We start from the raw sequence: 27,611 nt of genomic DNA, 5'->3' as shown, positions 1-27,611 counted from the left end.
GCCTGCACTAGGCCTCTCCTCAGCTCCTTTGCTGTGGGTATGCAGCTCCCTGAACCTGCCTGAGCCCTGGCTCCTAGGCTCTCCTCAGCTCCTTTGCTGTGGGCGGGATTTTTTCTGAGTGTCAGGGCTGGAGAGCAGGGTCTGTGATCCTGCCCCGGGTTGGACACTGGGGGCTGGTCTCAGAACCTCTGCAAACCTCAGTTTTCTGTGGGTAACATCGGCACAGCTGCTCCTCACTCGAGGGCTTTGTGAGGCCCGCTGCTGGGGGGCATCCCACTCTACCAGGCCGGCCCAGTGCCCTCTGTGAAAGGGGTGCAACTCACCGCCTGGCCCCCAGACCCCTGGTGTGGAGTTCTCTGCTGTCCCCATGGCCCAGCCCATCCTTGGGATGCAGCCTCCACCCCAACTTGGGAGGCCCGATGGCCCCGTGTCCCCTGCCTGGCCCGGCATGGACTGGCCGGGTTGTGTATTAGGCATCATTTGGTCTGTTTGTTCATCAGCTAAACGGAGATGGAGCTGAGTTGGGCCTGGGGCAGCCGGGAGTGGGGGAAGGCCAGGGCTCCCTGTGCTGCCGCACCCAGCTGTGGCTGGACACAGGTCCCCAGGCCCACCTCCCTTTTGCCTGTTGCCGCCAGCATCTGGCTTCGGAGAGGTCAAGTTGTGAGAACCTCTCTGGGCAGCCCTGCTGGACCCGGGGTGGTCACTGTCTGGGGTAGAGAGGGCAGTGGCTGCTGCCCTATGGCCCCAGGGCTTGGTAAGCATCAGGCCAGGCCCCTGCTGCCCCGGCTCTGGGGAGGTGGAGACGTCAGCACTGAGTTAGAGAGGGGCTTTCTCCACCGTTGCTCCTCCGTGTGGAGCTGCGGCCTCTGCTCGCGCTGCCTGGTGCGTTCCCAGAGATTCTGGAGACAGAGCCTCCCTGAGTCAGACCTGCTCTCTGCCTGGTGGGGGCGGTGTGCCGGCCCACCTGTCCCAGACCCTCCCAAAGGGAGTGTGAGCTGCAGAAGTGGCCCAAACTCAGCAGATGATGTGCCTGGGGCTGCCGTAGGGGACTCTGGGCCAGAGCACCATGGGGATGCCCTTCGGAGCCTGAATCCCCAGCTCCAGCGTCTCTCCTGCTGCCCATCTGTGCACAGGATGGAGCCAGGCACTGCTGCACCACGGACTTGAATCTCCTCGTCCAGGATCCCCACGTGGGTCACTGGACGTGTCCACTCTGTTCCCACTGGGTGGGTGTGGGCCTCAGTTACAGCCTGCCAGAGGGTCACACAGCCCCATCCCTGTGGATGGGGAAACTGAGGCAGAGGAAGGTTGAGTGAGCTCCAGAGTCATCCTGCTTAACTGAAAGGAGGGGTCCCAGCCTGATATGACAGCTGGGGTGCAGATTGCTTGAGCTTGCCAGCAGTCCAGCCACGTTGAATGGCCAGGGTGAAGCTGTGTTTAAAATAGGCCAGATGGGAACTCTGGCACCAGGGAGGGCCTGTCCGTGGGGCTCGCTGTGCCATCTTGGCTTTTGGGCCAGGCCTCAGATGGGGTCCAGGGGCCTATGGCCCTGGGCTGCTTGACCAGGTGCTGTCTCCCATTTCACTGCAGAGAGGGGCCCGGGGCTGAGAGAGCCTATGTTCAAGTCCCCTCTTGCCGGGGCCCAGGCACTTCCCCTCACAGTCCTGGATAACTCGGATGGTGCTGAGCACAGGCCATCCAGGCCCCTCTCCCACCCCTGCGTTCAGCTCTGAGGCTGATGTGAGCGCTTGAAGGGCTGGCTGGGGTGAGCAGGCGCCGGCACTCTCTTCTTGGTCAGGCTGCTTTGAGGGGTGAGTGCAGGCCTGGGCTTTACCCAGCACAGAGCGGGGCCCTGGCAGGACCAGGGTCCGGTCTCTGCTGATGGAGCACTGTGTGCCAAGAAAGAGACTTGAGTGTTTGAACGGCCACATTCCACTTCTTCCCACAGCCTCCTGGGTAGGAAATCTTATGGAAATTTCCCAAAAGGTGAAAAAGCCTTGGAGAGTTGTGGTTTCCGGGGAAACCTGGACTTCTCTGGCCCCTCGGGAGGTCTTGGGCTTCCTCGCAGGATTCTGTCCCTCACCAAATAATTTACAGTGAAGTTACTCTGGAGTGATAAGATGTTGTACGTGACGCTGCCTCGTTACACGGTGGAGGTGGAGTCAGTCTCTGTGCACATTCTGTGTCTGCGAGAGGATGGGAGCTAAGGGTAAGCAGGAACGCTCCTCCTGATCATTCCACAGTTAGAGCAGAGGAAATCCGTGTTATTAGAAATCGCTGCAAGCCAATCTCTGCAGAGATGCAGTCTCTCCAGAGGCGCCGGTGCCCTGGATGTGGGCACTGCTGGGCACTAAGGATTCTTGACCCCCAGGATGCTGACCACGTGGGAGTCCTGTCTCCAGTTTCGAAAATGCTTAAATCCTGGAGTGTTCAGAGCTGTGGTCACTTCTCAGGGCACAGGCTGAGTCCAGTGGTAGAGAGTGGCTTAACATAGTGGTTTTCCCAGTTTGTTTTAGTTGATAAACGAATGAGTCTGTGGATCTCCGGTAGTCCCTGTGCTCCTGACGCATCCATGCTCCCGTGTGCACACTCAGCAAGTCCATCTTGTAGCTGCTCGCAAGAGCACGGGGCCAGCCTCTGCCCCGTAGGAGTGACGTTCCATAGCCTCCATCGCCGCACAGGAGCTGGGCCAGCCTCAGCCCCACTGGAATGACGTCCCAAAGTCACTGAAGAGCCAGGCTGGCCCCAGCCCTGTAGGAGTGACGTTCCGCAGCTATAGAGGAGCTGGGCTGGCCTCCGCCTGAAGCTGCTTCCAGTGTGGGGAGATGAATCTGCTACACAGAGTGAGTTCCCTTCTAGGAAAATGGGCAGGTCTGGAGGACCAAGGGGGACCTGTGGGGGCCTTGAATTTGGCGAGAAGGGATATGGGATGGTCGAGCTGCCTTGCCCAGAGGCTGGGGAGCGGCAGCCTGTGCCCTGGGCCCTCCGAGTGTCCACTTGAGGTTGGATGGGAGGCTGGGGCCAGCGGCCAGGCTGTGTCCTATTAAAGGCTCAGGCGAGAGCAGTGTGCCCGTTTTGGGAGGATGGGGGCCAAGGATGGTGGGGTGATGCCTGCGATGTCCTTCGGGAGAGACGTTGGCCTTGTGTCCGACATTTCATTATCACAGACAGAGCCGAGTGCGTTATCTCGCCGGGGGTCGTCTTAACTATTTTCCCGTGTGTGTGCCGGGTAGCTCTGAGACGGGAAACTGCTGGTGTGTGTGCTGTCCACTATGCAGCCCCGCTCCCCTCTGGGCCTCCGCCCATGTGAGACGTGCTCCTATGCAGCTGTGACCTGTGAAGACGGTTCCGAAGGCCCCGCGTGACCTGTGGGGAGTGAGACTCGGGAAGGGCAGGGCTGGGGCTCTGGCTGGGTCCTGTCCTGAGACTGGCCAGTGTTGGGATCCTAGACCCAAGTTTCCTTATCTGCATGGTGGGGGTAACCGTTCTGTGTCTGTCATGTGGTTGCGGCTGGGATTCGATGCGTGAGTCACTCCCCAGGACGCCTGATGCCTGCGACGTTCACCGAGCTCGTAGCCATCATCGCCGTGACAGTGAGGCGCCTTCAGCAGAACGGAAGGCCTCACCCCAGACGAAGCGTGGGGGCCAGGAGCAGGGACAGCGTCGCTCTGCCATCCACCCCTCCAGCCGATTCTCAGTCCCATTGGTCAGCGGCTGGGCTGTGACAGAGAGGCCTGCGCTGCTGTTGAGGGCGAGGTTGTGGGTTGGAGCGCGAGGCCCAGGCTCGGGCGTCGGAAGCTTGCCTGTTTGTCGTATGGGGCTGGCCGGCTGTTTCCCCGGAACGAAGGCTGCCTGCCATGTGTGTGCCGGGTGTTTGGGGGTTTGTCTTCCTGTTTGTGGCTTCCGGCATGTTCCCAGCATCCTGAGGGTTGAGGCTTGGAGGATAGGAATGATCTTTGGCTTGAAAAACCACTGTGGCAGGTTTTTCCAGTGAACCCCGTAAGCCGTGAAAGAGCTGTGGTGCACGCGTCGAGTGTCCACGCAGACCGCACCAGAGAACCCGCCGGGAGGCCTCAGTGCCGACACGGGCCCGGCAGTGAGGTCGCCTTTAGCACGGAGCGGCCACCTGAAACAGCTGTGTCCGGAACGGGGATGCCCTGTGCAGGGCTGGAGCTCAGCTCTGCCTTCTGACAACAGTTGGCTGACCTCTCTGGGAGTCTCAAAACGGTGCCTCTGTTGAGGGGAGGCCCTGGACATGCTCAGAGGAGGAAGTGCATCCTGCGTAGGGTGGGCAGCACCTCTTCAACCCGGCCAGCAGGTCCAAGGTCGAAGGAGGAGGGGTCTGCAGATCTGAGCTTATCCCTGAGGAACTCTCTGGAAATGGCTCCCACTGGCCCCTGCGTGCGACCCCTACGCTCACCGGCCTGTTTGCCGAGCTTGCTCTGTTGATTTCGGAGTGGGTTCTGGTTCCTGCCTCCCTGGTGGGCTCTGAGTGGCAGGGCCCTGCCGACCGCTGGCCTCAGCAGCAGGTGATAGAGCGGCGGGCCCTGCAGGACGAGGCTCTGTCCTTGATGGCTATGGGCGAGGGGGGCGTGCTGGAGGCGGCCAGCGCAAGGCGGGTGGGCCCTGAGAAGCCCGTCTGTTTCCCCTGCAGCCTGAGAAAGCCGTACCTGCAGAGCTGGAGGAGGGAGTGACTCAGGACGCTACTTAGCAAATGGGTTGGTCTGGAGTCTGGGAAATGGAGGGTTAGACTTTTTGTTGTCTGAAGCTGGGATGGGTCGTGCTTTTAATTCATCCAGGAGGACATGGGGCTGAAGAGCTCTCTGGCTCTTGTCGCCCCTGACGGGAGTGCTCTGAGGTCTGGCAGGCCACAGGGCTGCTGGGATGGCCTCAGCCCCAAACTCATGCCTGTTACTTCCCGGGGGCCAGGCCAGAGATTTCCCAGTGAGGGCTTCGGGGTCGACATTTCCAGGAGAAGGAGGCACTTCTGAAATAGAGTGCCGCTGGTGAGCTTGTGTGGCTTTTCTTTCTCTGTAGCCCGCTCTGAGTTGTCCCATTGAGTGTTCTGGGGTTGTGAGCATCTGGAGCCATGGAGAGGATGGGACTGGGGGCGCGTGGGGGAGACACCCCTGCGAAGGGCAGGAGAGCCCCCTCAGCCCCACTGGGGAGGGTCTGCACGAGGCTGTGGGTGATTGGCTGGCAAGTTTGAATGCTGATCCATGTGCCACTTGTTTCTAAGTCAGCAGGGCTCCTGCCCCCACACACCGAGTGGCTGGATTCTGGGAGCCCTTTCCTGCGGAGAGGGGAGCCAGAGTACAGGTGCTTCTTCCTGTTAGCAGTGGGCCTGTGCTGTGCTCCCTCTGGGGTTAGGCGGCCCCGGTGGGGGCTTCAGTCTTGAAAGGGGCTCCTAGCTCTGGGGTGCAGGCTGTCGTGCGTGGGGGGTGTTGCACGTCGGTCCCCAGGATGATGTGTGGTAGAGGATGGGACGACGTGAGCTCTCCACAGAGCTTCATGTCCCTTCTGTCATCTAAACCACAGACCCTGTGCCAGGTGAGGGGCTGGGGTGGGTGAGGCTAAGGTACCTGCCCAAGGCCTCGGGGCACTTGGTGGCCCCTCCACCCCCTGCAGGAGATGTCAGCTTGGTGGAGAGGCCGGCCTCTGAGAAGACTTCTCCCTGGCCACCAGCTGCCCAGAGCTCCCAGCCCAGTGCCAGCAACTTGTGCTGGCCCCAGACAGGGGATACTGGGTGGCCTCTCGAAGAGGAAGTGGCGGTTTTCAGACAGTGGCTGCCTTGCTTTGAGGATGACGATGTTTTCCAGACATGCTCTGGAACTGTCCTCAGGCTCTGCTGCCTACCCAGCTTGAATACAATTAGGTCTTTAATTTTTTTGGATTCCTGGGAGTGGCTTTGTGGACACTCAGGAGAGCTGTGGCTGCTCCAGGGAGTCCGGCCGGGAGTTGGTTGGACCTTGGAGTCTCCCATCTCTGAGTCATCTCAGTGGGGGCGGACGGGCAGCTCCTGGGGGTGTGGCAGGGCTGGGCTCCAGGCTTCCCGGCCTGCAGGGAGCCTCCTTCTAGATTCTTCCTCTGTATCTGTGGCGTGGAGGCGTCTGCTGCCTCTGCCTGCCCCCATCTCGCCCTCCAGGTCTTCTCTAGTTCTGTTCCTCCCCATGGAGCACTCACCCTTGACCTAAGCTGAAAACCTGAGAACTTTCGAGCTTTTGCTTTTCTGTTTAGTCTTGGAAAACACATGGGAAGGGTGAGTGGGAGCAAAAGGCCAGTTTCTCCCTGGATCCCCGTCCTGGGGGGAGGTGGGGAGAAGCCTCGGGCAGGGATGAGAGGTTGGGAGGCCTGCCCTGAGGGGCTGTGGGTGGGAGGCCGCAGGCGCCTGGTTAATGTGTCTCTGCCCGTGTGCAGCGTAGGCCTCTAAACTGGGACTCAGGGTGCAGAAGGCACGTGTGTGGGACTTTAAAGTTTGTCTGTCGTGGAGGCTGAGCCCCAGGGAAGAGGCAGCAACACTTGGCCGACGGCTTCCTTCTCCTGGAGGAGGGCGGTCAGGGAAGCAGGGATATTGGGTAGCGTCACCCCAGGACAGAGCAGGAGGCAGACTGGAGTCCCCTTTGTAGACCAGGTAGGGCCAGGCAGGGCCTGATGTCTGTATTCTGTTATTTATTTTAAGAGTAGGGGTCTCGCTCTGTGGCTCAGGCTGAGTGCAGTGGTGTGATTGTAGCTCACTGCAGCCCGGAGGTCCTGGCTTGAGCGGTCCTCTTGTTTTGACCTCCTGAGTAGCTGCGAGATGACCCCCTTCTTACCCGTTCTTCCAGAATAGGTCAAGTTCACATGACACACACAGCCACACACACTCAGAAAAGACACCCATGGAAACCCTGGAATATATAAAATGACATCCAGCCAGAACGATTTGCCCCTCTGTGCTGCCCTGTCTCCTCACTGGGTCAGCCATGGCCCCTCTCCTGGAGCTGTTCTCTGCATGCGTGCCGAGGTATGGCACGTGTGTGTCTGTGTGTGTTCACTCATTTCTTTTCACATGTGTGGAGTCACTCCGTGTCCTGCCTTGTGCGTGTGGCCCCCTCTCCCTGCTTGTCCCCCTCTAGGTCCGTCGGCTGCTCACCACTTCTCTGACCAGTTCGCACTGATGGACCTTGAAGCAGGTGCAAGGACTTTGCCGCTGCAAACGGTGCCGCGTGGGGCTCCGTGCACATCTTCACGCAAGGTGCAGGTCTGCAGGATGAAGTCCTAGAAGCTGCCTGGTGGCTGTAAACATGTTCTCATCCCAAAGGACCAGATATGCAGAGAAGTTTAACACTCACTTTTCCTGTCATTGAAAAGTTACATTTTTGTGGAAACCCATTCAGGCTGGAGACAGAAGGTGTGTGCAGGGAAAGGAGGCTCTGGGGCCCCACTCCTCGTTGCCTGCTGCTCAGGTGGTTGATGTGGGGGCAGATGCCCTGTTCCCTGGGGTAGGTGCCGGCTCTTCCCTACTGCCTGGGGTAGGTGCCACCCCCTCCCTGCTCCCTGGGGTAGGTGCAGCCTCCTCCCTGCTTCCCGGGGTAGGTGATATCTCTGCCCTCCTACCTGTCCAGGCGCTGGGGCCACTCTTGGGGATGGGGGAGGAGGCCGGCCCCCGGGTGCTGGCCGTGGTCCTGACCAGGAGCTGCAGTTATGTCTCCTCGTGGGCCAGAGGGTCCCTTTGTGTGACTCATTCTTGGTTGGCATCTGCCCAGGCCATAGAGTCAGGGGCTTGGCTCGCCTCTGGGCAGCTTTGGGAAAGGGGCTGGTGTTTGGGAGGTGCCTGCCAAGGAATGATTGGGGGTGGCTGCTGGGGCAAGTACACGGCCAGCTTCTCTGCTTTACAGTTAACACTGAGCCAGCTTATCCGAGACCATCCCTTCCCACGGGTGTCGTTTAATTAGCCAAGAGCTGAGTTAAGATCACGTGAAGAAAGCAGGGGGCCTTGGCCTGAGGGGTGGGGGGACAGGACTGCGTCTGTCAGGGTGAGGGTCTGGCGGCCCCTGCCACCCTTGTTTCTTTTCTTTTTTTTTTTTTCTTTCTTTTTTTTGAGACGGAGTCTCGCTCTGTTGCCCAGGCTGGAGTGCGGTGGCCGGATCTCAGCTCACGGCAAGTTCCGCCTCCCGGGTTCCCGCCATTCTTCTGCCTCAGCCTCCCGAGTAGCTGGGACTACAGGCGCCGCCACCTCGCCCGGCTAGTTTTTGTATTTTTAGTAGAGACGGGGTTTCACCATGTTAGCCAGGATGGTCTCGATCTCCTGACCTCGTGATCCGCCCGTCTCGGCCTCCCAAAGTGCTGGGATGACAGGCTTGAGCCACTGTGCCCGGCCATCCTCATTTCTTAAAGAAACATTTGATCATGGCTTATTTTCTTCTGATTACAAAATAAGCACATTCACCCACCGCAGGAGGTTGGGAAAGTGTAGAAAACAGGAAAGGACATTTGCTTTTTCTGATTTCTTTCCGGTTTTCTGTGCCCACCTGTGCGTTTCTAAACAGAATAGGATTCAGGCATCCCCGTCTCTCTGCAGTGTTAGCGGCATACTGTCTGCACTTCTCATGGGCAAGATGAGTCTCGAAGGCCAGGTGGTCAGCCTGTCTCTGACCTGGGGCCACCGCAGTGCCTGTCCAGCCACCTGTGGTCACGGGTAACAACAGAGTCCCCGTGTTGTGCGGTGTCCCTGCATGGATGTTGACACCACAGCTGTCCTGGGGACGTGTCCACTTGAGGCTTGGGGAATCCACATGTGTCCCATCCAAGGCCGTCCTGCAGGCCCTGGGTCTGCCTGAATGTGATTAGGTCATGAGGCCACCCTGACCAGGAAGGCTGGTGAGGGGAGAGGGAGGACCCAGGCTAGCCCAGGAGGGCTTGTGTTAGAACGAGGTTCCTTCTGTGGGGTGAGCCCTCCGTCACCAGAGGTGTGCAAGTGGAGGACAAGAGAGAGCACCCACTAGGAAGTTTGTAGGGGCCAGGGGCTGGAGCTGTAGGCTGTGAACCAGCTGAGGGCACTGGCCTGCTTCAGTGGGGGTTAGGCGTGGCTGTCTCAGGGGCCTGCCTGGATGTGGGGTGACCCCTCTGTGCAGGTTCTGGGCTGGGCACTTGGGGCCACTGTGAGCAGAGGATGTGGGGGTGCTGCCTCTGGGAGGGCGAGCAGACCCCACCCTGGGGGGACAGTGCTTGGTCGGGCCCAGGGCCCTGGAGAGAATACACCAGAGAGAGTTGGGGGCTGCCCAGGGAAGGGAGGGTCGGACAGCCTGTCAGAAAAAGTGACCTGAGATTGAAGTCTGGGGGATGAGGGGGCAGCCCGGGGACGTCAGAGAAAGTGACCTGAGATTGAAGCCTGGGGGATGAGGGGGTGGCCCCGGGACCTCAGAGAAAGTGACCTGAGATTGAAGCCTGGGGGATGAGGGGGTGGCCCCGGGACCTCAGAGAAAGTGACCTGAGATTGAAGCCTGGGGGATGAGGGGGGGCCCCGGGACCTCAGAGAAAGTGACCTGAGATTGAAGTCTGGGGGATGAGGGGGCGGCCCGGGGACCTCAGAAAAAGTGACCTGAGATTGAAGCCTGGGGGATGAGGGGGCAGCCCGGGGACCTCAGAAAAAGTGACCTGAGATTGAAGCCTGGGGGATGAGGGGGTGGCCCCGGGACCTCAGAGAAAGTGACCTGAGATTGAAGCCTGGGGGATGAGGGGGTGGCCCCGGGACCTCAGAGAAAGTGACCTGAGATGATTGAAGTCTGGGGGATGAGGGGGCAGCCCAGGGACCTGTGGGTAGGAGAGGGATTCCACGCAGTAGGAAGGGCACATGCAAAGGCCCTGAGGCAGGGAGGGCGCTTGCTGAGGGCAGGACGGGAGCAGGGTGGATGGGTTGCGTGGGGTCCACCATGAGGGACTGCAGAGGCCTTGAGGGCCAGGCCAGGGCGGGGTCTGTCCTCAGGGCTTGGGGCTCCCCTATGCCGGCCGCCATTCCCACCCAGCTTCTCCGCCTGCTTCTGGGATCGAAGTGGCTGGTGCAGGGACGCTTCTCTGCGGGCCTTGTGGGTTGGAATGGGGCAGTGGAGAGTGGGCAGCTGGGGCATGCTGGGAGGCAGAGCAAAGTCCAGGGGACCCCAGGCCACGGGCTGCAAGCCAGGGAGGTCGGGGGACCGGCGTTGCAGGGTCCGGGAGGGAGAGCCAGGACCTCTGCATGGAGCTGGGCTGGGCACTTTGGCCAGCCCTCTTGGTGCACCTACCGGGTCTCTTGTCCAGCATCTGTGGTCTGGGTGGGACAGGTGACTAATGGAGAACAAATGAGCCCTGCGGAGCTTCTGTCTCCAGGGACTGTGAGCAGGTGCTGCTAAGTCACGAGGCAGTGCCCGGGGAGCTGATTTCACTGCGTGCTGAGCCAGCGGGTTTCCTGCCAGGGCCTGGGAGTCCACCCACAGCTGCAGCTCCCAGAGCCCCTGGGGTGCACGGTGGACGCCCCCTCTTTCTGGGCCGGGGCGAAGGCCCTAGAAGGACCTGTGGTTGCTGCAGCAGTGCTGGGGGCTGGGGGTGGTACTCTTTGGGGGGCTGGGGGTCCTTGTAAGCCTTGGGTGTCTGCTGCGGGAGGTGGGCAGGACCCCGCCTCCAGCTCCTCCGCTCCCATTCCCGAAGGAGCCACAGCTGGCTGAGGGAAGTGGCCATCCTGGGGCCATGGTGAGTGGGGGGCATCGAGAGCCCCCCTGAGAGTGCCTCCTGCCCGGGATGTTGGAAGGAGGGCTGTAGGTGCCAGGTGGGCACAGGCAGGCCCAGGCCGTTTGGAGGCTGTGAGCACCAGGCCAGCAGCTGGGCCTTCTGAGGGCCCGAGACTTCCTGACCTGTGGCCTGTCAGGGTCCAGTTGAGCACTCAGTGTTTGGGAGGCTTGGTCCCACCTGGCCCACCTCCCATCCCTGCCCCATGGCTTTGGCTCAGGTGGGTGCTGCCAGAAGCTCTGAATGAGGGTGGACCCCGGCCTGGCAGGTACAAGCCACGCAGTGCCCAGCATGGGGCGAGAGGTCTCCATGTGCAGCTCTGCAGGAGTGTGGCCTGTGTCCCCTCCAGCCCTGGCAGTCTGTGGTCATCCATCATGCTTGGTTCATGCCTGGTTCACGCCTGGACTCTGTCAGCAGCACCCGCGCCCATCACTTCCGAGGTGGGAGGTGTTGTGTGTCCTGGAAACAGAGCAGTTCATTAGACGGTGAAATTAGATTCCAGGTTGCAGCGCAGCGGCTGCTTAATGGACGAGATGAGCGGGGCCCCCAGGGAGGCTCGAGCAGTCCTGGACCTGGTGCCTGCTCCGGCCTCACGCTGGCTTCCTGCTCACCCCCAGGGCCCTGCTGGGCTCCCAGCCCTATTCTGGACAGGGAATTTCTGAAGGAGGCCGCATGGGACCCCCCAGGACCCCCTGCAGTGGGAGAGGGGTGCATGATGGGGGCTGTGCAGCCAGCCTGCTCCAGCCAGTCCGCACGTGGGCCTCTGAGAGTCTCCTTAGAGCCTCTGTTTTCCCGTCTGTGAAATGGGCATGTGAGCATCTTCCTTACTGTAGGGCTGCTTCCCTCCTGGCAGGTCGTGGGTGTGCTGAGAAGCTTAGCCTGTGGGGCTGGGAGTGGGGTCTTGATGTCAGGGGCCCCTCCTGACCCAACCCCAGCTCTGTCTGAGGCAGGGGCTGAGGGTGGCAGCGAGGCGGCAACGCCTTCCCTCCTGCCCGCCCATCCTTCACATGTTCCGTTTTCATTTAACTAAATACGCAAGATGAGACGAACAGCGCCAGCCAACTCGGAGTCAGCCGCTGGGGCAGGGTCCTGACCGGAGGATCCAGGGTTGCAGAGCGAGGGCCTGGCTGTGGGACTGGCCTTGGGGGGCCCTGGCCCCTCCTGCGCTGAGTCCTCTTCCCCAAGTGCGTGAAGTGAGTGAGGAGTGGGGTGGTGGCATCTGTGTCACGCTTTCCCAGAAAAGAAATATCCCCCTTCTACCAGACTGGGGAAGGAAGGCGGGGGGCCCCGTGAGCAGAGGAGTCTCCGGTGGTGGGGGACCCGGAAGCAGAGAAGTCTCCGGTGGTGGGGGGCCCCGTGAGCGGAGGAGTCTCCGGAGGTGGGGGACCCGGAAGCAGAGGAGTCTCCGGTGGTGGGGGGCCCCGTGAGCGGAGGAGTCTCCGGAGGTGGGGGACCCGGAAGCAGAGGAGTCTCCGGAGGTGGGGGGCCCCGTGAGCAGAGGAGCTTTTGCATCTCATGGCCTATGGGTGCCAGCGGTGGGGGCCCCAGGACTGTGGTCTGGCCTTAACTGGGCACCCTTTGTGGCCTGGTGACCCTTTGGCCCCTCCCACGGGCCCCTCCCTGCCCAGCTTCTCCTGTTTGCTCTTGGATCCCCGTTCCCAAGAGGGGACCCCCCCTGCTCCACGCTCAGGCTGTGGCTGGATTCGGGGTGCCTGATCCCTGCCATGGCCTCTCGTGATGTGGGGCTGTCTGATGGGCACGGGGCTGGGCTGTGCGTCAGGGACGTGTGGTGAGCCCCAGCTGACGCCCTCTGCTCAGTGGTGGGTGCCAGGGCTCTGTGGGTCCTCCCCGCCCCCACCCTGACTCTTTCCCCGAATCTGGGGCTGGGGACCAGCTACTCGCCTCGTCTCCTTGGCAACGGCTGCCAGGGAAGCTCCTGAAGTTGAACCCATTATCATAATTAGCCTAGAAACCCTTTGTGTTGTAATTCTGGGCTTCAGAGAAGCTGCTTGGTCCTCCCACTGTCCTCCCGTCGTCCTCCTGCCGTCCTCCCCTCATCCTCCCCCGTCCTCCCGTAGGAAGCCTCTTCTTTCCCTGCAGATTTGGCCACTGCCTGGGAGGAGAGGGCGGGCAGCCCTTGCCGAGCCAGTGAGACCCCAGCTGAATGCCCCGTGGTGGGCTGTATTCCCCTGCTTAGTGTAGGAGGGGCTGTACCCACACTGTGGGCCTTGGTCTGAGGGGGTGATGGCCCCGCCCTGGGAGGCCCCTGGCGGCTGGCTCTCAGGGAGTGTCCCACATCTGGACACTTGCCGTGCCCGGACCCCGAGGCCACATGCGCAGGGAGTGTCCCAGCGTTCCCGGGAGCCACCTCTCCCGCGGCCTGGGGGATGCCATCAGGGTCTCCTGCTGCCCTCTCCCCTGGTTCAGAGGCAGAGGCTCTCACCCGCTTCGGTGAGCTTCAGTTTCCTGTCCTCTAAGATGGGCATTGAGTGTGGATGTCTTGGGGACACCGCGGTGTGTGGACGGAGGCCTGGAGGCCCCTGTGTCTTCCCCACAGTTCAGCCGACCGGATGTCTGGCCAGCGCATTCGGGAGCCATCAGTTTGGAGGTTTCTTCCCTGTTCTGTCCCGGGGCCTGGAGCCATGGCCGAGGCAGCGGGATCTTTGTGTCCCCCAGACGGACCCAGACGCCCCCCATGCCACCTCCTCCCTCCTCTGCGGCTCTTCTCATGCGTCCGTCTCTCTGCCTCCCCTGCACTGGCCGCCCCCGGCAGTGCCATCTGTGCCATCTGTTCCAAAAACTTAAAAAGCAAAACTCGGAGCTGTTGCCTGCACTTTTCAGTGGGGCTGCGGCGGGAGGGGCAGCGGCTTCCTCCGTGCAGGGTCTGCGGGCCGGCAAGGCGGGGGCAGACGGGCGGAAGCTGAGCTGGAAGGAGCCGGAGCCTTCTGAGGGGCTGGCTGCGAGATTCATCTTCTCCCTGAATTCTGGCTTTATTCCTCCCAGTTCATGCCTGCTGGGAGGAGCCGCAGATCTCGGCCATATACGGGGGCATTTGTCTGCAGCCTTTCTGGAATGCTCCGAGATGCCTGGTCGGAGCCACCTTAGGAAGCAGGCTGAGTCTCGAACACCCAGGATCTGGACCTCATTCTTTTTTAATTTACAGGAAGGTTCCTTGCAGCCCGAGGAGCTGCCTTCCTGGATGTGGCACCAAGGACTCAGAATTCGAGTCTGTGGGGCTGTCCTTGCCCCCACCCCACCCTGTTCTCAAGTCTGGGCAGCCTCACCCTCATGAGACGTGGATACGCCTGCCCTTCTCTCTCCAGCCTTCCCCTTCTCCCCTGTGGCCAACTCCTCTACCCTGTAGCTGCCCCCGCCCGCCCCGTATGTGCCGCCTTCGGGAAGCCGCCCCCCGGATTATGTGTGTGGCTCTGCTGGGCTGAGCTGGGTCCCTGAGCCCCTCCTGTGGTGTGTGATGCCCTCTGTGTCCCCGCTGTGCCCCTCCTGCCTCCCAAGCCTCCGGGCTCCTGACTGGGAAGCCAGGGACCCCCCCCATCCTCCCCTGCTCCCACCCGCTGAGAGTCCAGAGAAAACCCCATTAGGCAGACAGAGAATCGCCCGCAGAAGGCGCACGAGATGTCTGCACACTTTTCCCAGGGCTCAGTTAATTGAAGAACTTGGCCAACGAGCACGGGAAATTAATCGCGGCTTGGAAATGGGACGTCCCTTGCGTGTGGTTTGTCTGCCTGGGCCTCGGTTCGGGGTCTGGGCGGAGGCCTCTGGGTCGCACACGTGGGCGGGGCCGAGGCCCCCTGGTGACAGTGCCTTGGGGCCAGTGCCTTCGAGCTGGAAGCTGTGGGCCTGTGGGGGCAGCCGAGGGTGAGGGCCTTCCTGGTGTTGCTGTGCCGGTGTCCACTGCGGGGCAGCAGCTGGCTAGGGCAGGACCAGCCTGTGGGGGCAGCCAAGGGTGAGGGCCTTCCTGGTGCTGCTGTGCCGGTGTCTGCTGTGGTACGGGCCCTGGGTAGGGCAGGACCAGCCTGTGGGTTGCGGTCTTGGGAGTGGCGGGGAGGGGTGCAGGGAGGGACGGGCGCTGGCTCTTGGACCCGCCCAGCCTCCACACGCGGTGCTGCACTTTGAGCTTCTCATGTGGCCCTGGACCCTCCCCTCAGCCTGCAGGGACTCTGCTTCCTGGAAGCCCCCGCCCCACCCCTGTCTCTGCCCCTGCAGCTGGAGCTCTGGCTGGCCTGTTGTCCTGGGCTGAAGCGTTCTCGCTGACCTGTGTGGAGGCTCCCAGTTCCCATGAGGCAGGTCCCGGTGGGGCCTCTCTCTGCGGCTGCAGGCCGGCTGGTGGGGTCCTGGGCGGGTGTGTGGCCTGGACCTGCCCTGGAGCTGAGCTTCCGGCTAGGGACCTGGCTCTGCCCACCACTGTCCCGGACACCAGTCAGGGCGTTCTGGGCCTGCACCGCTGAGTCAGCCCATTCCTGCTGCAGGCCTCTGGCTGAGGCCCGTGTCCTCTCCCAGCCCGTGATGCCCACTTTATGCATCCGCTCAGCCGTGCCACAGTGCCCGGCTGGTGGCCATGCACCTGCCTCAGTGCTGCTGTGCAGGTGTTTTCTGGCGGGAACATTTAGCTCAGTGGACTTCAAGTGAAGCTAGTGACTCTTCGCCATGGGGGTGGGCCTCGTCCCAGCAGCTGAGGCCTTGAGAGCAGAAACTGAGGTTTCCGGAAGAAAAGGGATTTTTCTCAAGATGGCAACGTGGAAGTCGTGCCGAGTTTCCCGCCTGCTGCCCTGTGGAATTCGGACTCAGATGGCGGCTTCAGCTCTTGCTTGTGCTTCCGGCCAGCCCTGCTGACTCAGCAGCCCCCGCTACACGCTCAGGAGCCCGTTCCTCAGTCAGTCCCCGCGTGCACCGGGTTCTGCCCAGTTGGCTCTGTTTCTGGGAGAGCTTGGTGGGTACATGGCCCGTGGGGCCCTCTAGCCTTTCTGTCCATAATGGAATGACCTTCCCTCCTCCTGCCTGGAGGGACCTGGGGAGACATCCCAAAGAGAGGCCGGTGTGGGGCAGAGCCGACTGCGGTGGAAAGGACCCTGGGCATCCGCAGATGAAACCAGCTGCTCTGACGGCCACGCTCCCGCCGGGCAAAGGTGGACGGGCTGATTTGGGCAGCTGGAGCCATGGCTTCATCACGGTCCTCAGAAAAAAAGCAAATGACCGCACCCAATCTACCTCCACTGGAAGATCTCGAGGAGCTGATCCGATTTTGAAAACTTACACCAAGAAAATCAAAAGAATGAAGCATGTATCCTGCTTTTCTAGAGCAACCTTAGCATGACCAATGGGTCTTCTCTTTCTAGACGTTTCTCTTTAGAAAGTTTTCACCCGAGGACTAAGGCGTGAGGGACAAACTCCATTCATAGCCCCTGTCGTCTGTGGATCCTGCAGGACGGACAGCGGATGCTGAGCCCGGAGACACGGAGGTGGCCGGCCTCACGGGCCCACCCCTGCTGTGGGAACCGCGGGGAGAGGACCCTGAGCAGGACCGTGACCCCGCCTTCGGGGACATCTGTGGACAGCCACTGGTGTCCCCTCGATACACGGTCGCAAGGGGGACAGGGAGGGAGGGGAGGCTGGCGATCGGGGGAAAGCAGAGGGCAGGCAGCCGCTGGCCCCGCCTGGCCTCGTCCGAGTGCTGTAGATGCTGGCGGCCGTGTGGGGGCTGTGGGCACTGACCATCACTGGCTTTTTAAGGGTCGCAGTGAAGCTGCAGCTGCACTTTATGAAGCCCTCGGCTCTGAAGCGGGCACTGGATTACTGCTTCTTAATGGCATGGGGCTGGGACATCCTCGGCGAGTGTGTGGGTGGAATCTGAACTGGGGCTCATGCTAGAGATGCTGGCAGTGTTCACATGAGATGCTTTAAAATGTGACTTTGGCCCCTGCGCCTCCATCTCTGGTGTGGGTGCTCTGTGGCCAGAGCCTTCAAAGGCACTGTTTCTACCACTGCTGCCGGTGGCTCAGCAGTGCCCGGCCTCGGTTGGCTCTGGTGCTGGGATGGGCAGGGGTGGGGCTGACCTCAGCCGGGCCGCCTGTGCCCGAAGCCTCCACCTCTGCTTCAGACCGCGTGGTCCTGGGTGCTTCTGAAACACAGCCGTGGCCCTTCCCGGGGCAGATCTCGGGAGGACCACCCTGTGCCGTGCCTTCCCTGCCCTGGACGACGTTCCCGGCTGCGCAGCAGAGGCCGCTGCTGGGGAGTCGGAAGGCAGAGCTATGGGGACTGTGCCTGCCCAGGCTGGAGGACTCAGGCTGCCTGGACTTGGGGGTCTCCAGCGAGCTGGAGGGGGGCACAGGGGGCCGTGCCAGCCTCCCCACATCCAGGGGTATTCATGGGGGAGATGACTGGGTCCGGGCAGAGGGAAGCCACGGGGGTGTCCGTCGTGATTGAGCTCGGAATGGCTCGGTCGCCTTCTTGCTCTTGGCTGAGTGGAGCTTGCCTGAGGCCCTGGGTCCTGGAGGCACTTTGCACACAGGACGGGCTTGACACGAGGCCCACTCAGGTTTGTGTCTTTCCACAAGGTCAGACTTTCACTGATGCCGTTTCAGTCACAGACGCCACGAGCTACGTGGAGTTCCCAAGCAGGCAGGTTCTCCCTAGAGCTTCTGGGTCACACTGCGGTCACGGCCACTCCACGCCGGTCAGTGCTGCAGACCGTACATTGCCGTGTGCTCATCCAGTCAGGTTCCACGTTCCACCCAAAGTCAGGTTTAACATCGTGAGGAAAAGACCCAGGATGGAGGATTAACAGCAGCCCAGAGGCCTGGCCTGGGCTGCTGCAGGCAGCTGTGAGATGGCGGTGATGACAGAGGCTCCAGGGAGAACCGAGCGCGGTGACGACAAAGCCTCCAGGGAGAACTGAGCACGGCGGACGGGCTTGTGTGTGTCCTTATCTGGTTGGACTCGGACTCTTTTTTTTTATTTGTTTCTCTTTTTTTTTGAGACAGAGTTTTGCTCTATCACCTAGGCTGGAGTGCAGTGGCGTGGTCTCGGCTCACTGCAGCCTCCACCTCCTGGGTTCAAGCGATTCTTCTGCCTCCCGAGTAGCTGGGATTACAGGCATGTGCCACCATGCCTGGCTAATTTTTGTGTTTTTAGTAGAGATGGAATTTCACCATATTGGCCAGGCTGGTCTCGAACTCCTGACCTCAAGTGATCTGCCCACCTCAGCCTCCTCCCAAAGTGTTGGGATTACAGATGTGAGCCGCCATGCCCAGCCAGGTTTTCTTTTTTTTTGTTGTTTTTTGGTTCTTAAACAGAACATCTTTTCCTTCTCGGTAGAGTGCCCTGTGAGACAAAATGGAGTCTTTTTCTAAGATGGAGTTAGTTATGCCAAGGGCTCTCGGCACAGGCCTGCCCTCCCCTGCTTCTGAGTCCCCGCAGCCCTGGCTCCACAGACGCTGCGCTGCCAGCTCTCACCTGGGCACCTGCCACTCTTGTTCAACCTTGACCCCACCTGACCCCACCATGACCCTGTGTGACCTCTGGGCTAGGGATCTCCTGGCTTCCCCCACCTCCCCAGCCGTCTTCTCAGTCTCTGCCCCCAGGGGTGACTGCAGCGCCCAGTGCTGCCTCAGGGAGTCCTGGCTCTTGCCTGGGGCACCCATGGCCTCCTACACCTCTGGTAGCCCCGGGGCCCCGGGAGCGGGGGCAAGCATCAGTGCTGCCTTATTCCTGGAAGCCTGAAGCCACCTGGGGAGGGAGATCCAGCCCTGACCCCATGTGTGGTGGTCTTGCTGGGCCTCTGCAGCCGTGCTCGTCTGGCATGTGTGCTGGGCCTGTGACCTCTGCGGCCGTGCTTGTCCAGCGTGTGTGCTGGGCCTGTGACCTCTGAAAGGGGCCGCGCTCGTCCGGCGTGTGTGCTGGGCCTGTGATCTCTGCTGGGCCTCTGCGGCCGCGCTCCTCCGGCATGTGTGCTGGGCCTGTGACCTCAGCGGCCGCGCTTGTCCGGCGTGTGTGCTGGGCCTGTGACCTCTGGAAGGGCAGCCAGGGTTTTGTCTAGGTCTCTCTGGAGCAGTGGGAGAAGGGTTTGGGGCAATTCGTCCCTTTGGGTGAGGGAAGGGTGGAAGGCAGGTGGCGGGGGGGTGAGGTGGGTGAGGGGGGTGCAGGTCCTGTAGGGGGCAGAGGGCAGCGAGCTCCTGCAGCAGGACGTTCGGGCAGGTCCCGGGGGCACAGGCAGTGCAGGGCTGGGGGCTGGGAGCTGGGTGTGGGTGCTGGTGGTGGTACTGATGGTGCAGGAGGGGGTCTGGTCTGAGCGCTGTGTGTCAGATGTGGGCCCAATGATGTGCTCTAATTGCTGCCACCACCCAATGGGCCAGTCCTGGTTTGGGGGCTCAGAGCCTAAGCCTGGGGTGATGGGGGCCCCAGTTTGTGCCTGGATGGCCTGGCCCCGTCCTTCTGCCTCTGCGGCCAAAAGACTTCCCTGCCGGCCACAGACACTGGGGCTTCCCTCTTCCCTCTTCTCCCAGGAGCTCAGACGCTGGGACTTTTCCCTCTTCTCCTGGGCCGTGGAGCTCAGCCTTTGGGGAGTCCCTCCCCTCTCTGCGGTGCTCCCCAGGGGCTCTCCTACAGGACAGTGAAGCTGTGAGCGGAGTGGTGTCCTCTTCCCACTAGGCACCACGGCCAATGCTGACCTCTGCTTCCCAAACCCTCCAAACCCTCCAGGCACTGCGGCCAGCGCTGACCTCTGCTCCCCGAACCCTCCAGCCTCTGTGACCAACGCTGACCTGTGCTCCCTAAATAGCTCCGCACACCGAGGACTTGTTTTTCCCTTTTTGATCCGTGGCAGCTTGTGTCACAGCCACGAGGCTTGTCTGCCCAGGGAGGAGCCGTGGGTCAGAGTAGCTGTGGCCACAGCATTGTGGAGTCAGGTGTGGGCTCAGAGCAGGGACACACCCATGTCTGTCAGCTGATCATAGCCCGAAAGGTCAGGGTCTTTTGTTTGCAAGGGGCAGAAAACAAGTCTAGAGTGTTGTAAGTAATGGGCTTACAAACCTGGAAGTCCAAGGGGCTTCAGGCACAGCTGGATCCAGGTGCTCACATTATGTGTCTTCAGGTCTCTTCTCCCTCCCTCAGTGCTGCCTTCCTTATTGTGACCTCATCTTCAGGCAGGTTTTCCTGTGCCCACCCATCCTCCTGCCAGTGCCCCAGGCCTGCCTCCTCCTAGTTGACAACCTTCGTGGGAAGGGGGTGCCTTATTCCTGGTAGTTCCAGCAGAGGTTCTGGGGCCACCACTTGCTGGCCATGGTTGGCCAGCCTCGATCCGATGAGCACCCCCGCACGCCCAGACTGGAAAGGAAATTGTGAGGCTGAGACAGGAGGGGTGGGTCTCGACAGGTGCCGTGATGCCCCAAAGCTCCAATGACAAGGGGGCATGTCTGGACTGGAGAGACCCCCCCCCAGGATGCCTGTGCCTGTGCCCAGTGTCTTGGCCCAATGTCTGGGCCCAGCAGGTCAGGGGGGCATGTCCAGGCTGGAGGGACCCCCCAGGATGCCAAGAGCACCCTGGCACAGCGTCTTGGCCCAGCAGGTTGGGGGTGTGTGTCCGGGCTGGAGGGACTCCCCCAGGATGCCTGTGCCCAGTGTCTCGGCCCAGCAGGTCGGGGGGGGGCATGTCCAGGCTGGAGGGATCCCCAGGATGCCCGTGCCTGTGCCCAGTGCCCCGGCCCAGGGTCCCGGCCCAGTGCCCCCGCCCAGCACCCCAGCTCAGCGTCTCGGCCCTGCAGGTCGGGGCATCCAAGGAATATTTCCTCTGTGGGAATGGGGAGAGGGGAGCCAGGACAGTGCCCCGGAACCCAGGCTGGACTGCAGCACTGCTTCGGGGACAGAGGGAAGGAGATCCTGAGTGTGGGGACTCTCCCACCTGGGTGTGGGCGCCAGGGAAGGGCTCAGGTTTGAGACACAGGAGGGTCCCACAGGCTCCGTGGCGGCCATGCGGTGCCGCCAGATGTGCAAGGTGATGGCGAGTGTGAAGACAGCACAGGGCGCGGACACGGGGAGGCGGCTGCTCTGTGGCTCTGTCCCCACCACTCCTGATTCTGAGCACGGTTGGAATGAGAGGCAGCAACACGGTCAAGGTGAAGGCGTCTCTCCCATTGCCTGGAATGAGGGCGTGTCCCACGCGTGGCCTCTTTTATGGCTGTGACCAAGGACCTGGATGTTGGACACGTCCCCTTCACATCCCAGAACACCTGCGAAAAATGTAAATGGGACAAAGCGTTTGCTTCCCGCGAAGTGGGTTTCTCTCTGGTGTGTGTTCGGTGACTTCGGCACGCTGGAGCTGGCTTTCCTGCCAAAGCGGCAGCTTGAGGCTCTGGGTGGCACAGCTTTGCTCCCAGGAAGAGCTGGGAGATCTATGTCTCTTCTACGTGGGTGGCCGCAAGCCGGGTTCCCGCGGCAGGGTCTTCGGGGGTTGGGGGCTCCTCCCATCTGTAGCTTTCTGGGGTGGGCAAGGGAGCAAGCGTAGCAGAGCCGCTTGTATCAGAGGAGGATGCAGGGCTGAGAAAAAGTCATGCATTTGGGCCAAGCATGGTGGCTGACGCCTGTATTCCCAGCCCTTTGCGGGGCCAAGGCGGGAGGATTACTTGAGCCCAAGCGTTCAAGACTAGCCCGGCCAATATGATGAAACCCCATCTCCACTAAAAAATACAAAAATTAGCCTGGTGTGGTGGCACACGCCTGTAATCCCAGCTCCCCTGGAGGCTGAGGCAGGAGAATCGCTTGAACCTGGGAGGCGGAGCTTGCAGTGAGCTGAGATGGAGCCACTGCACTCCAGCCTGCATGACAAGTGAAACTCTATCTCAAAACAAGACAAAACAAAACAAACAAAAAACATGCATTTGGGGGAATTTTGGTGGGGCGTGAACTTGAGCGTCTGAGGGGAAGTTGAAGAAGGATCGGTGAGTGAGGTAACTGCGTGGGACGTGGATGGGAAGAGCGATCACGGTGGAAGTCACTGGTGGGAGGAGGCGCCTGCAACCCAGGAGGAAGGAGAAACTGAGCCTCCTGGCAGCCAGGACGAGGCTGGAAAGGAGGTGATCCCAGGAGCTCTTGTTGCTTGGCTCTGGATTTAACTGGCAGAGAAGCCATCTGCGTTGGGGTCTGGAGGAGGTGGCTGAGAGCGAGGAGCAGGGAAGGTTGATGGGGTGCCTTCTGCCCCAGGGGTTTGGCTTGTTCCTGTGTTTGCAGCCGTTGATGGGTGGGCCTTGCTGTTCCCATTCGACTCAGAGTTTTGGAGACGTTGCCGAAGGAGGAAGCTACCAGGCTGAAACCTGACAGAGGGGGCGGGGGCCAGAGTGGAGAGGGGGTGCATCCTGGAAGAGGCAGCTGCGCACGGTGCCACTGTGGAGTTTGGGGTCCTGGGAGGTGGCTGTGGGGGTGCCCTGTGGCCTGAGTGGACTCTGGTGGGGTGGGTGGGGAGTGGGGTCCTGCGTTCTAGAGACGCAGCCATGCTGGTGCCTTGCTGCGGCCTGGCTGAGCACGTGTTCCCTGCCCCCAGGTTCCTCCTGGTTTTCTCCTGCCTTGTGCTGTCTGTGTTTTCCACCATCAAGGAGTATGAGAAGAGCTCAGAGGGGGCCCTCTACATCCTGGTGAGCCCCGCGAGAGGGTGGGGGCTGGAGGGGCCCAGGAAGGAGCCAGAGCTGCCTGGGCATCTGTCCCTCATTCCTGTTACTACAGGGCCTCTGATGCCCCCAACCCTGGCTTCCTGTAAAGGCCTCCCCCACCCCCACCACGCGATGCCTCTCCCCTGCCTTGCTCCCTCCAGCCCCGTCCCAGCCCCCGCAGCCCCAGCTCTGGCCATGTCTTTGTGCTCTGTCAGTTCCCACCTGCCCCCAGCCCCACAGCCCCGGCTATGCCCCAGCCCCACCCTGGCTGTAACTCAGCCCTCACCTTACCCCTCATGGTGACCTCACAGTGGCTGACAGCCCCGCCTCCATCACCCCACCCTGGGCAGGTCCACCCTCCCTCCTTCCCTCCCTTTCCCCTCCCCACTTTATCTATCTCTGGAGCCAGAGCTGTGGGGTGTCCCCAGCAGACGGCAGACGTGGGCGTCGGGGTGGGGGCTGTGACGCTTGCAGCAACCCTGTGCCAGGGCAGGGTGGGCACCATGGCAACGGGAGTGCAGCTCCTGTGTCGCTGTTGGTAACGGGGTAGGGGGCCCTTGAGGAGACTGATCCCCATCTGAATGCACCCCCCTCTACTGCCTGCCCTGCCCCTCTGTCCTGGGGCTGCCCAAGGTCTGGGTGGAGGCTGAGACCCCCTTTGTAGTTACCTGGGGCCTTCCCTCAGCTCAGCCCTGCTGTGCACCCCCCAACTCAGACAGAGCAGGCCCCCCCAGCTCAGACAGGGCCCCCCAGCTCAGACAGGGCCTCCCAGCTCAGACAGGGCTCCCCAGCTCAGACAGGGCCCCCCAGCTCAGACAGGGTTCCCCAACTCAGACAGGGCCCCCCAGCTCAGACAGGGCCTCCCAGCTCAGACAGGGCCCCCCAGCTCAGACAGGGTTCCCCAACTCAGACAGGGCCCCCCAGCTCAGACAGGGCCTCCCAGCTCAGACAGGGCCCCCCAGCTCAGACAGGGCCCCCGAGCTCAGACAGGGCCCCCCAGCTCAGACAGGATTCCCCCAGTTCAGACAGGCCCCCCAGCTCAGACAAGGTTCCCCAGCTCAGACAAGGTTCCCCAGCCCAGACAGAGTCCCCAGCGCAGACAGGGAGGTGGGGAGGGTGGCCCCATGGTTCGTACTCAGCTGTGTTCCCGGATGCACGGTCTCCAGAGGGCCCAAACCTTGCTGCCCAGAGGCTGGAGAGGGGTGGGGGCCCTGTGTGGGTCAGTCTAAGCTGGAGTTTCCTTTGGGGGCCTCCTGCCCTGTGGCTTGGTCCCTGGGCCAGAACTGCCCCTGTGGGGGGCCAGGCTGGGCCCCCAGGGCCTCCCCCAGGCCTCGAGGTGGCCTCAGCTTTCCTCCCCTGCAGGAAATCGTGACTATCGTGGTGTTTGGCGTGGAGTACTTCGTGCGGATCTGGGCCGCAGGCTGCTGCTGCCGGTACCGTGGCTGGAGGGGGCGGCTCAAGTTTGCCCGGAAGCCGTTCTGTGTGATTGGTGAGGCCTGGTGGGGGTCGCATTGCTGGAATCGGGGCCAGGGACCCAGGGATGGACTCAGCACTGGGGGGAGCTGAGGCTAGGTCTACGTGGGCCAGGAGGCTGGGCAGGACTGGCTCCTTCTGGAAGTTTCTTCTCACCTGCTGACTTGGAGTCAGAGCCTGTGGTTAACTCGGCCTAAATGTCAGGAAGAGGGATGTTGTGCCGGGCTGCCCGTCCCGGGCCCTGCAGGCAGGGTAGACGATAGTAATGTCCTTCCTGGGTCCCGACAGAGCCCATACCAGGCGCTGGGCATACACCTTCCCGCCCCTCTGCACAGCCTCCTGGAACCTGGGGTGGGGGGTTTCTCCACGCGGGTGCAGGGGGCGGCACACCAGCTTACCAGCTCTATGCCCACTTTGTAGACATCATGGTGCTCATCGCCTCCATCGCGGTGCTGGCCGCCGGCTCCCAGGGCAATGTCTTTGCCACGTCCGCACTGCGGAGCCTGCGCTTCCTGCAGATTCTACGGATGATCCGCATGGACCGGCGGGGAGGCACCTGGAAGCTACTGGGCTCTGTGGTCTATGCCCACAGCAAGGTGAGTCATGGCGCTGAGGCTGGCGGTGGGCGCCCCCAGCCAGCAAGGGTCCTGGCCCAGACTGGGCCCCACCACTGCCTGGGGTTTGCTCCGGGAGCCCTGGGTGGAGGGATGGAGGTCAGTGGTGGCTCTGGCTGGAGCCCATCAGGTGTGAACGAGCCTCCCTCCCCTTTCTTCTCAGTGCTTCTTCCCATGGCTTGGCCCATCTTTGTCGTCTGTCTCCAGAAAGCTGCTTTTTCGAAAGGCCGGGCCAGCCGTTTCGGCCCCTGCCGCCCCCACCTTCCTGCTGCGAACCCTTGGCTCTGTGGCTCGGTGTCTTTCCTGGGTTTTTAGTGCCTGGGTCGATGCATCGTGCTAGTCACCTGCCTGGTGGTTGTTTAAGCTGCGGCTTGTGGCAGCTGCTGGCCGGGGGACCCACGGGGTGGCTGTAGCCACACATGCTGAGTTCCAGGGGCCCCAGGCCCCCCAGTGACCGAGACCCCATCCTGCCAGACCGTGCTGTCTGTCTGTCCACCCTGCTCCCGAGACCCCATCCTGCCAGACCGTGCTGTCTGTCTGTCCACCCTGCTCATGAGACCCCATCCTGCCAGACCGTGCTGTCTGTCCACCTGCTCACGAGACCCCATCCTGCCAGACCGTGCTGTCTGTCTGTCCACCTGCTCACGAGACCCCATCCTGCCAGACCGTGCTGTCTGTCTGTCCACTTGCTCATGAGACCCCATCCTGCCAGACCGTGCTGTCTGTCCACCTGCTCACGAGACCCCATCCTGCCAGACCATGCTGTCTGTCTGTCCACCTGCTCACGAGACCCCATCCTGCCAGACCGTGCTGTCTGTCTGTCCACTTGCTCATGAGACCCCATCCTGCCAGACCGTGCTGTCTGTCCACCTGCTCACGAGACCCCATCCTGCCAGACCGTGCTGTCTGTCTGTCCACCTGCTCACGAGACCCCATCCTGCCAGACTGTGCTGTCTGTCCACCTGCTCATGAGACCCCATCCTGCCAGACCGTGCTGTCTGTCTGTCCACCCTTCTTCCGAGACCCCATCCTGCCAGACCGTGCTGTCTGTCCACCTGCTCACGAGACCCCATCCTGCCAGACCATGCTGTCTGTCTGTCCACCCTGTTCATGGGTGGGCTCATTTGCTCAAATGGCCCCTCCCCATTTTCTTCCCTCTTGAGCCCTGCCAGGGTGGTGGTTTTGGCTGCAGAACAGGCAGGGGTCAGCCCCCAGTGGCCCCCTTCCCTCCCTGGATGCTGTGGGGGTTGAGTGCTGACTGCAGTGGGCACCCTTTTCACATCTGGGCCTGGAGGCTCAGGGAGATTGGGGGAGGGTCTCAGCGGTCCCAAGATTCTCCAGCCCTGCTGGCTGCCAGGATAGACGCTGCTGACCCTGGAGGAAGCGGTGGGCCGGCCATGCGAGCCGCTGTTGCCCAGGCCAGGAGGCATAGGGGAAGGGGCTGTTGTAGCTAAGATGGTGGAGCCAGTGGCCCCTCCGGGTTTCCCTGTGCCAGTCCTGCCACCAACCCTGGCGTGGAGCCTCTGCTGGCCTCAGAAGGGTCCAGCCCCCATATCCCTGGAGACAGAGCCCAAAGTGGGATGGCTGGCAAGGCTGCAGTGCTCCTGGAGGCAGGTGGCGGGTGGTGATGGTGGTGGTGGTGGTGGTGGTGGTGGTGGTGGTGGTGGTGGTGGTGGTGGGGTGGTGGTGGTGGTGGTGGTGGTGATGGTGGTGGTGATGGTGATGGTGGTGGTGGTGGTGGTGGTGGTGATGGTGGTGATGGTAGTGTAGTGATGGTGGTGATGGTGGTGGTGGTGGTGGTGGTGGTGGTGATGATCGTGGTGATGGTGATGTGATGGTGGTGATGATGGTGGTACCATCTACCTCTCAGGAGCTGGTCACCGCCTGGTACATCGGCTTCCTCTGTCTCATCCTGGCCTCGTTCCTGGTGTACTTGGCAGAGAAGGGGGAGAACGACCACTTTGACACCTACGCGGATGCACTCTGGTGGGGCCTGGTGAGTTGTGGTCATTGTGGCTTTCCCTTTCCCTGCTGTCCCACCTGTCCACCGACTGAGGACGTGCCCTTGTCACTTTGCTGGGACCAGGCTGTCGCTGGCTGAGCCGGCTCCATACATCTCTTTGGGGCCACCTACTGGCCACCCATGGTCATGATGGCTCGTGGTTGAGGCGGGGTGACGGTTGCCACGCTGGTGGGGGAGCAGGTGGGGAGGGCTGGGCCCCAGGGAGCCTGAGCTCAGCTGTGGTGGGCATCTTCCTTCCTCCTGAGTGATCCTCCACCTGCTCTGTGTCCTGATCATTGGGGGAAGGGGGAGAAGAGGCGTCTGTAGGAGATCTGTCCTGGCCAACCCTGGTCCAGGGACCAACCCCATGACCTGGTGGCTGTGGGAGTGGGTGAGTGGGAGGCTTTGCCCTCTGTGCCCATGGCTGGCTGCTACCGTCCTGGGCCTTCCTGTCCCTGGCCCCCTCCCCTGGCCCTGCCCCTCAGGGTAAGAGAGGAGAGAATTTGAAGGGCAGCCTATCCTCTGGTCCCAGCTCAGCCTCTAGCCTGTCTGTCCAGGGTGGTCTGGAGCCTGTGGGTCTGCGGCCCCTCTACTGGTCACCCCCTCCCTGGCCTCCCTGCTGCCGGGACCCCAGCCCACTTTCTTGGCCACCTGTCCCTGTGCTGTGGCCGGGCTTCTCCCGGAGCAAGTCACCCCCGTCGAGAGGGTTCCTGGAAGCCTTCTGAAGGACCCCTTGGTGTGGGGTGGACGTGGGATCTCTGAGGCCCTGTGTTTTTGGAGACTAGGTGGCTCCGCAGGCCCCACTCTGATCAGGTCTGAACAGATCTGGGCCCCGGGCTCCTCCTCACCTGGGGCCACAGACACCCTCAGGCTGGTGGTGCGCAGGGGCAGGGTTGTGGTTTCCTGGGAGGCTGAGACCAGACCCCAGGCCCAGCCCTGCACACGCTGGCCGAGTGGGCTTATCCCTGCGGGAAAGGTGTGGGCAGCTCCACCTGGTGCCTAAGCTGGATGCAGCTGATCTGAAGTTATTTTATGAATTTCATGAGACCCAGGCACTGTTTTTCCGGGCAGGGCTTGGGTGGGGGTTGAGAGCTGAGCGTTCCCCGGGGCCCAGGCTGTGGACCAGGC

The 27,611-nt window shown here is 61.8% G+C and overlaps 1 protein-coding gene across 8 annotated transcripts in view; it reads left to right on the top strand.

Moving 5' to 3' along the window:
* The window catches only part of KCNQ2 (potassium voltage-gated channel subfamily Q member 2), a 67,708-nt gene that overhangs the window by 2,287 nt on the left and 37,810 nt on the right, over positions 1-27,611 (top strand). For all 8 annotated transcript variants that reach the window (XM_033187115.1, XM_033187112.1, XM_033187116.1 and 5 more), the window contains exons 2-5: positions 22,289-22,379; positions 23,757-23,883; positions 24,288-24,463; positions 26,352-26,477. In XM_033187115.1, coding sequence (XP_033043006.1) covers positions 22,289-22,379; positions 23,757-23,883; positions 24,288-24,463; positions 26,352-26,477 — 520 coding nt within the window. The remainder of the gene's footprint in view (positions 1-22,288; positions 22,380-23,756; positions 23,884-24,287; positions 24,464-26,351; positions 26,478-27,611) is intronic.

Source organism: Trachypithecus francoisi, unplaced genomic scaffold (genome assembly GCF_009764315.1).
Source record: "Trachypithecus francoisi isolate TF-2019V2 unplaced genomic scaffold, Tfra_2.0 Lachesis_group21, whole genome shotgun sequence".
Lineage (NCBI taxonomy): Eukaryota > Metazoa > Chordata > Mammalia > Primates > Cercopithecidae > Trachypithecus > Trachypithecus francoisi.
This window is presented reverse-complemented; position numbering and strand designations above follow the sequence as displayed.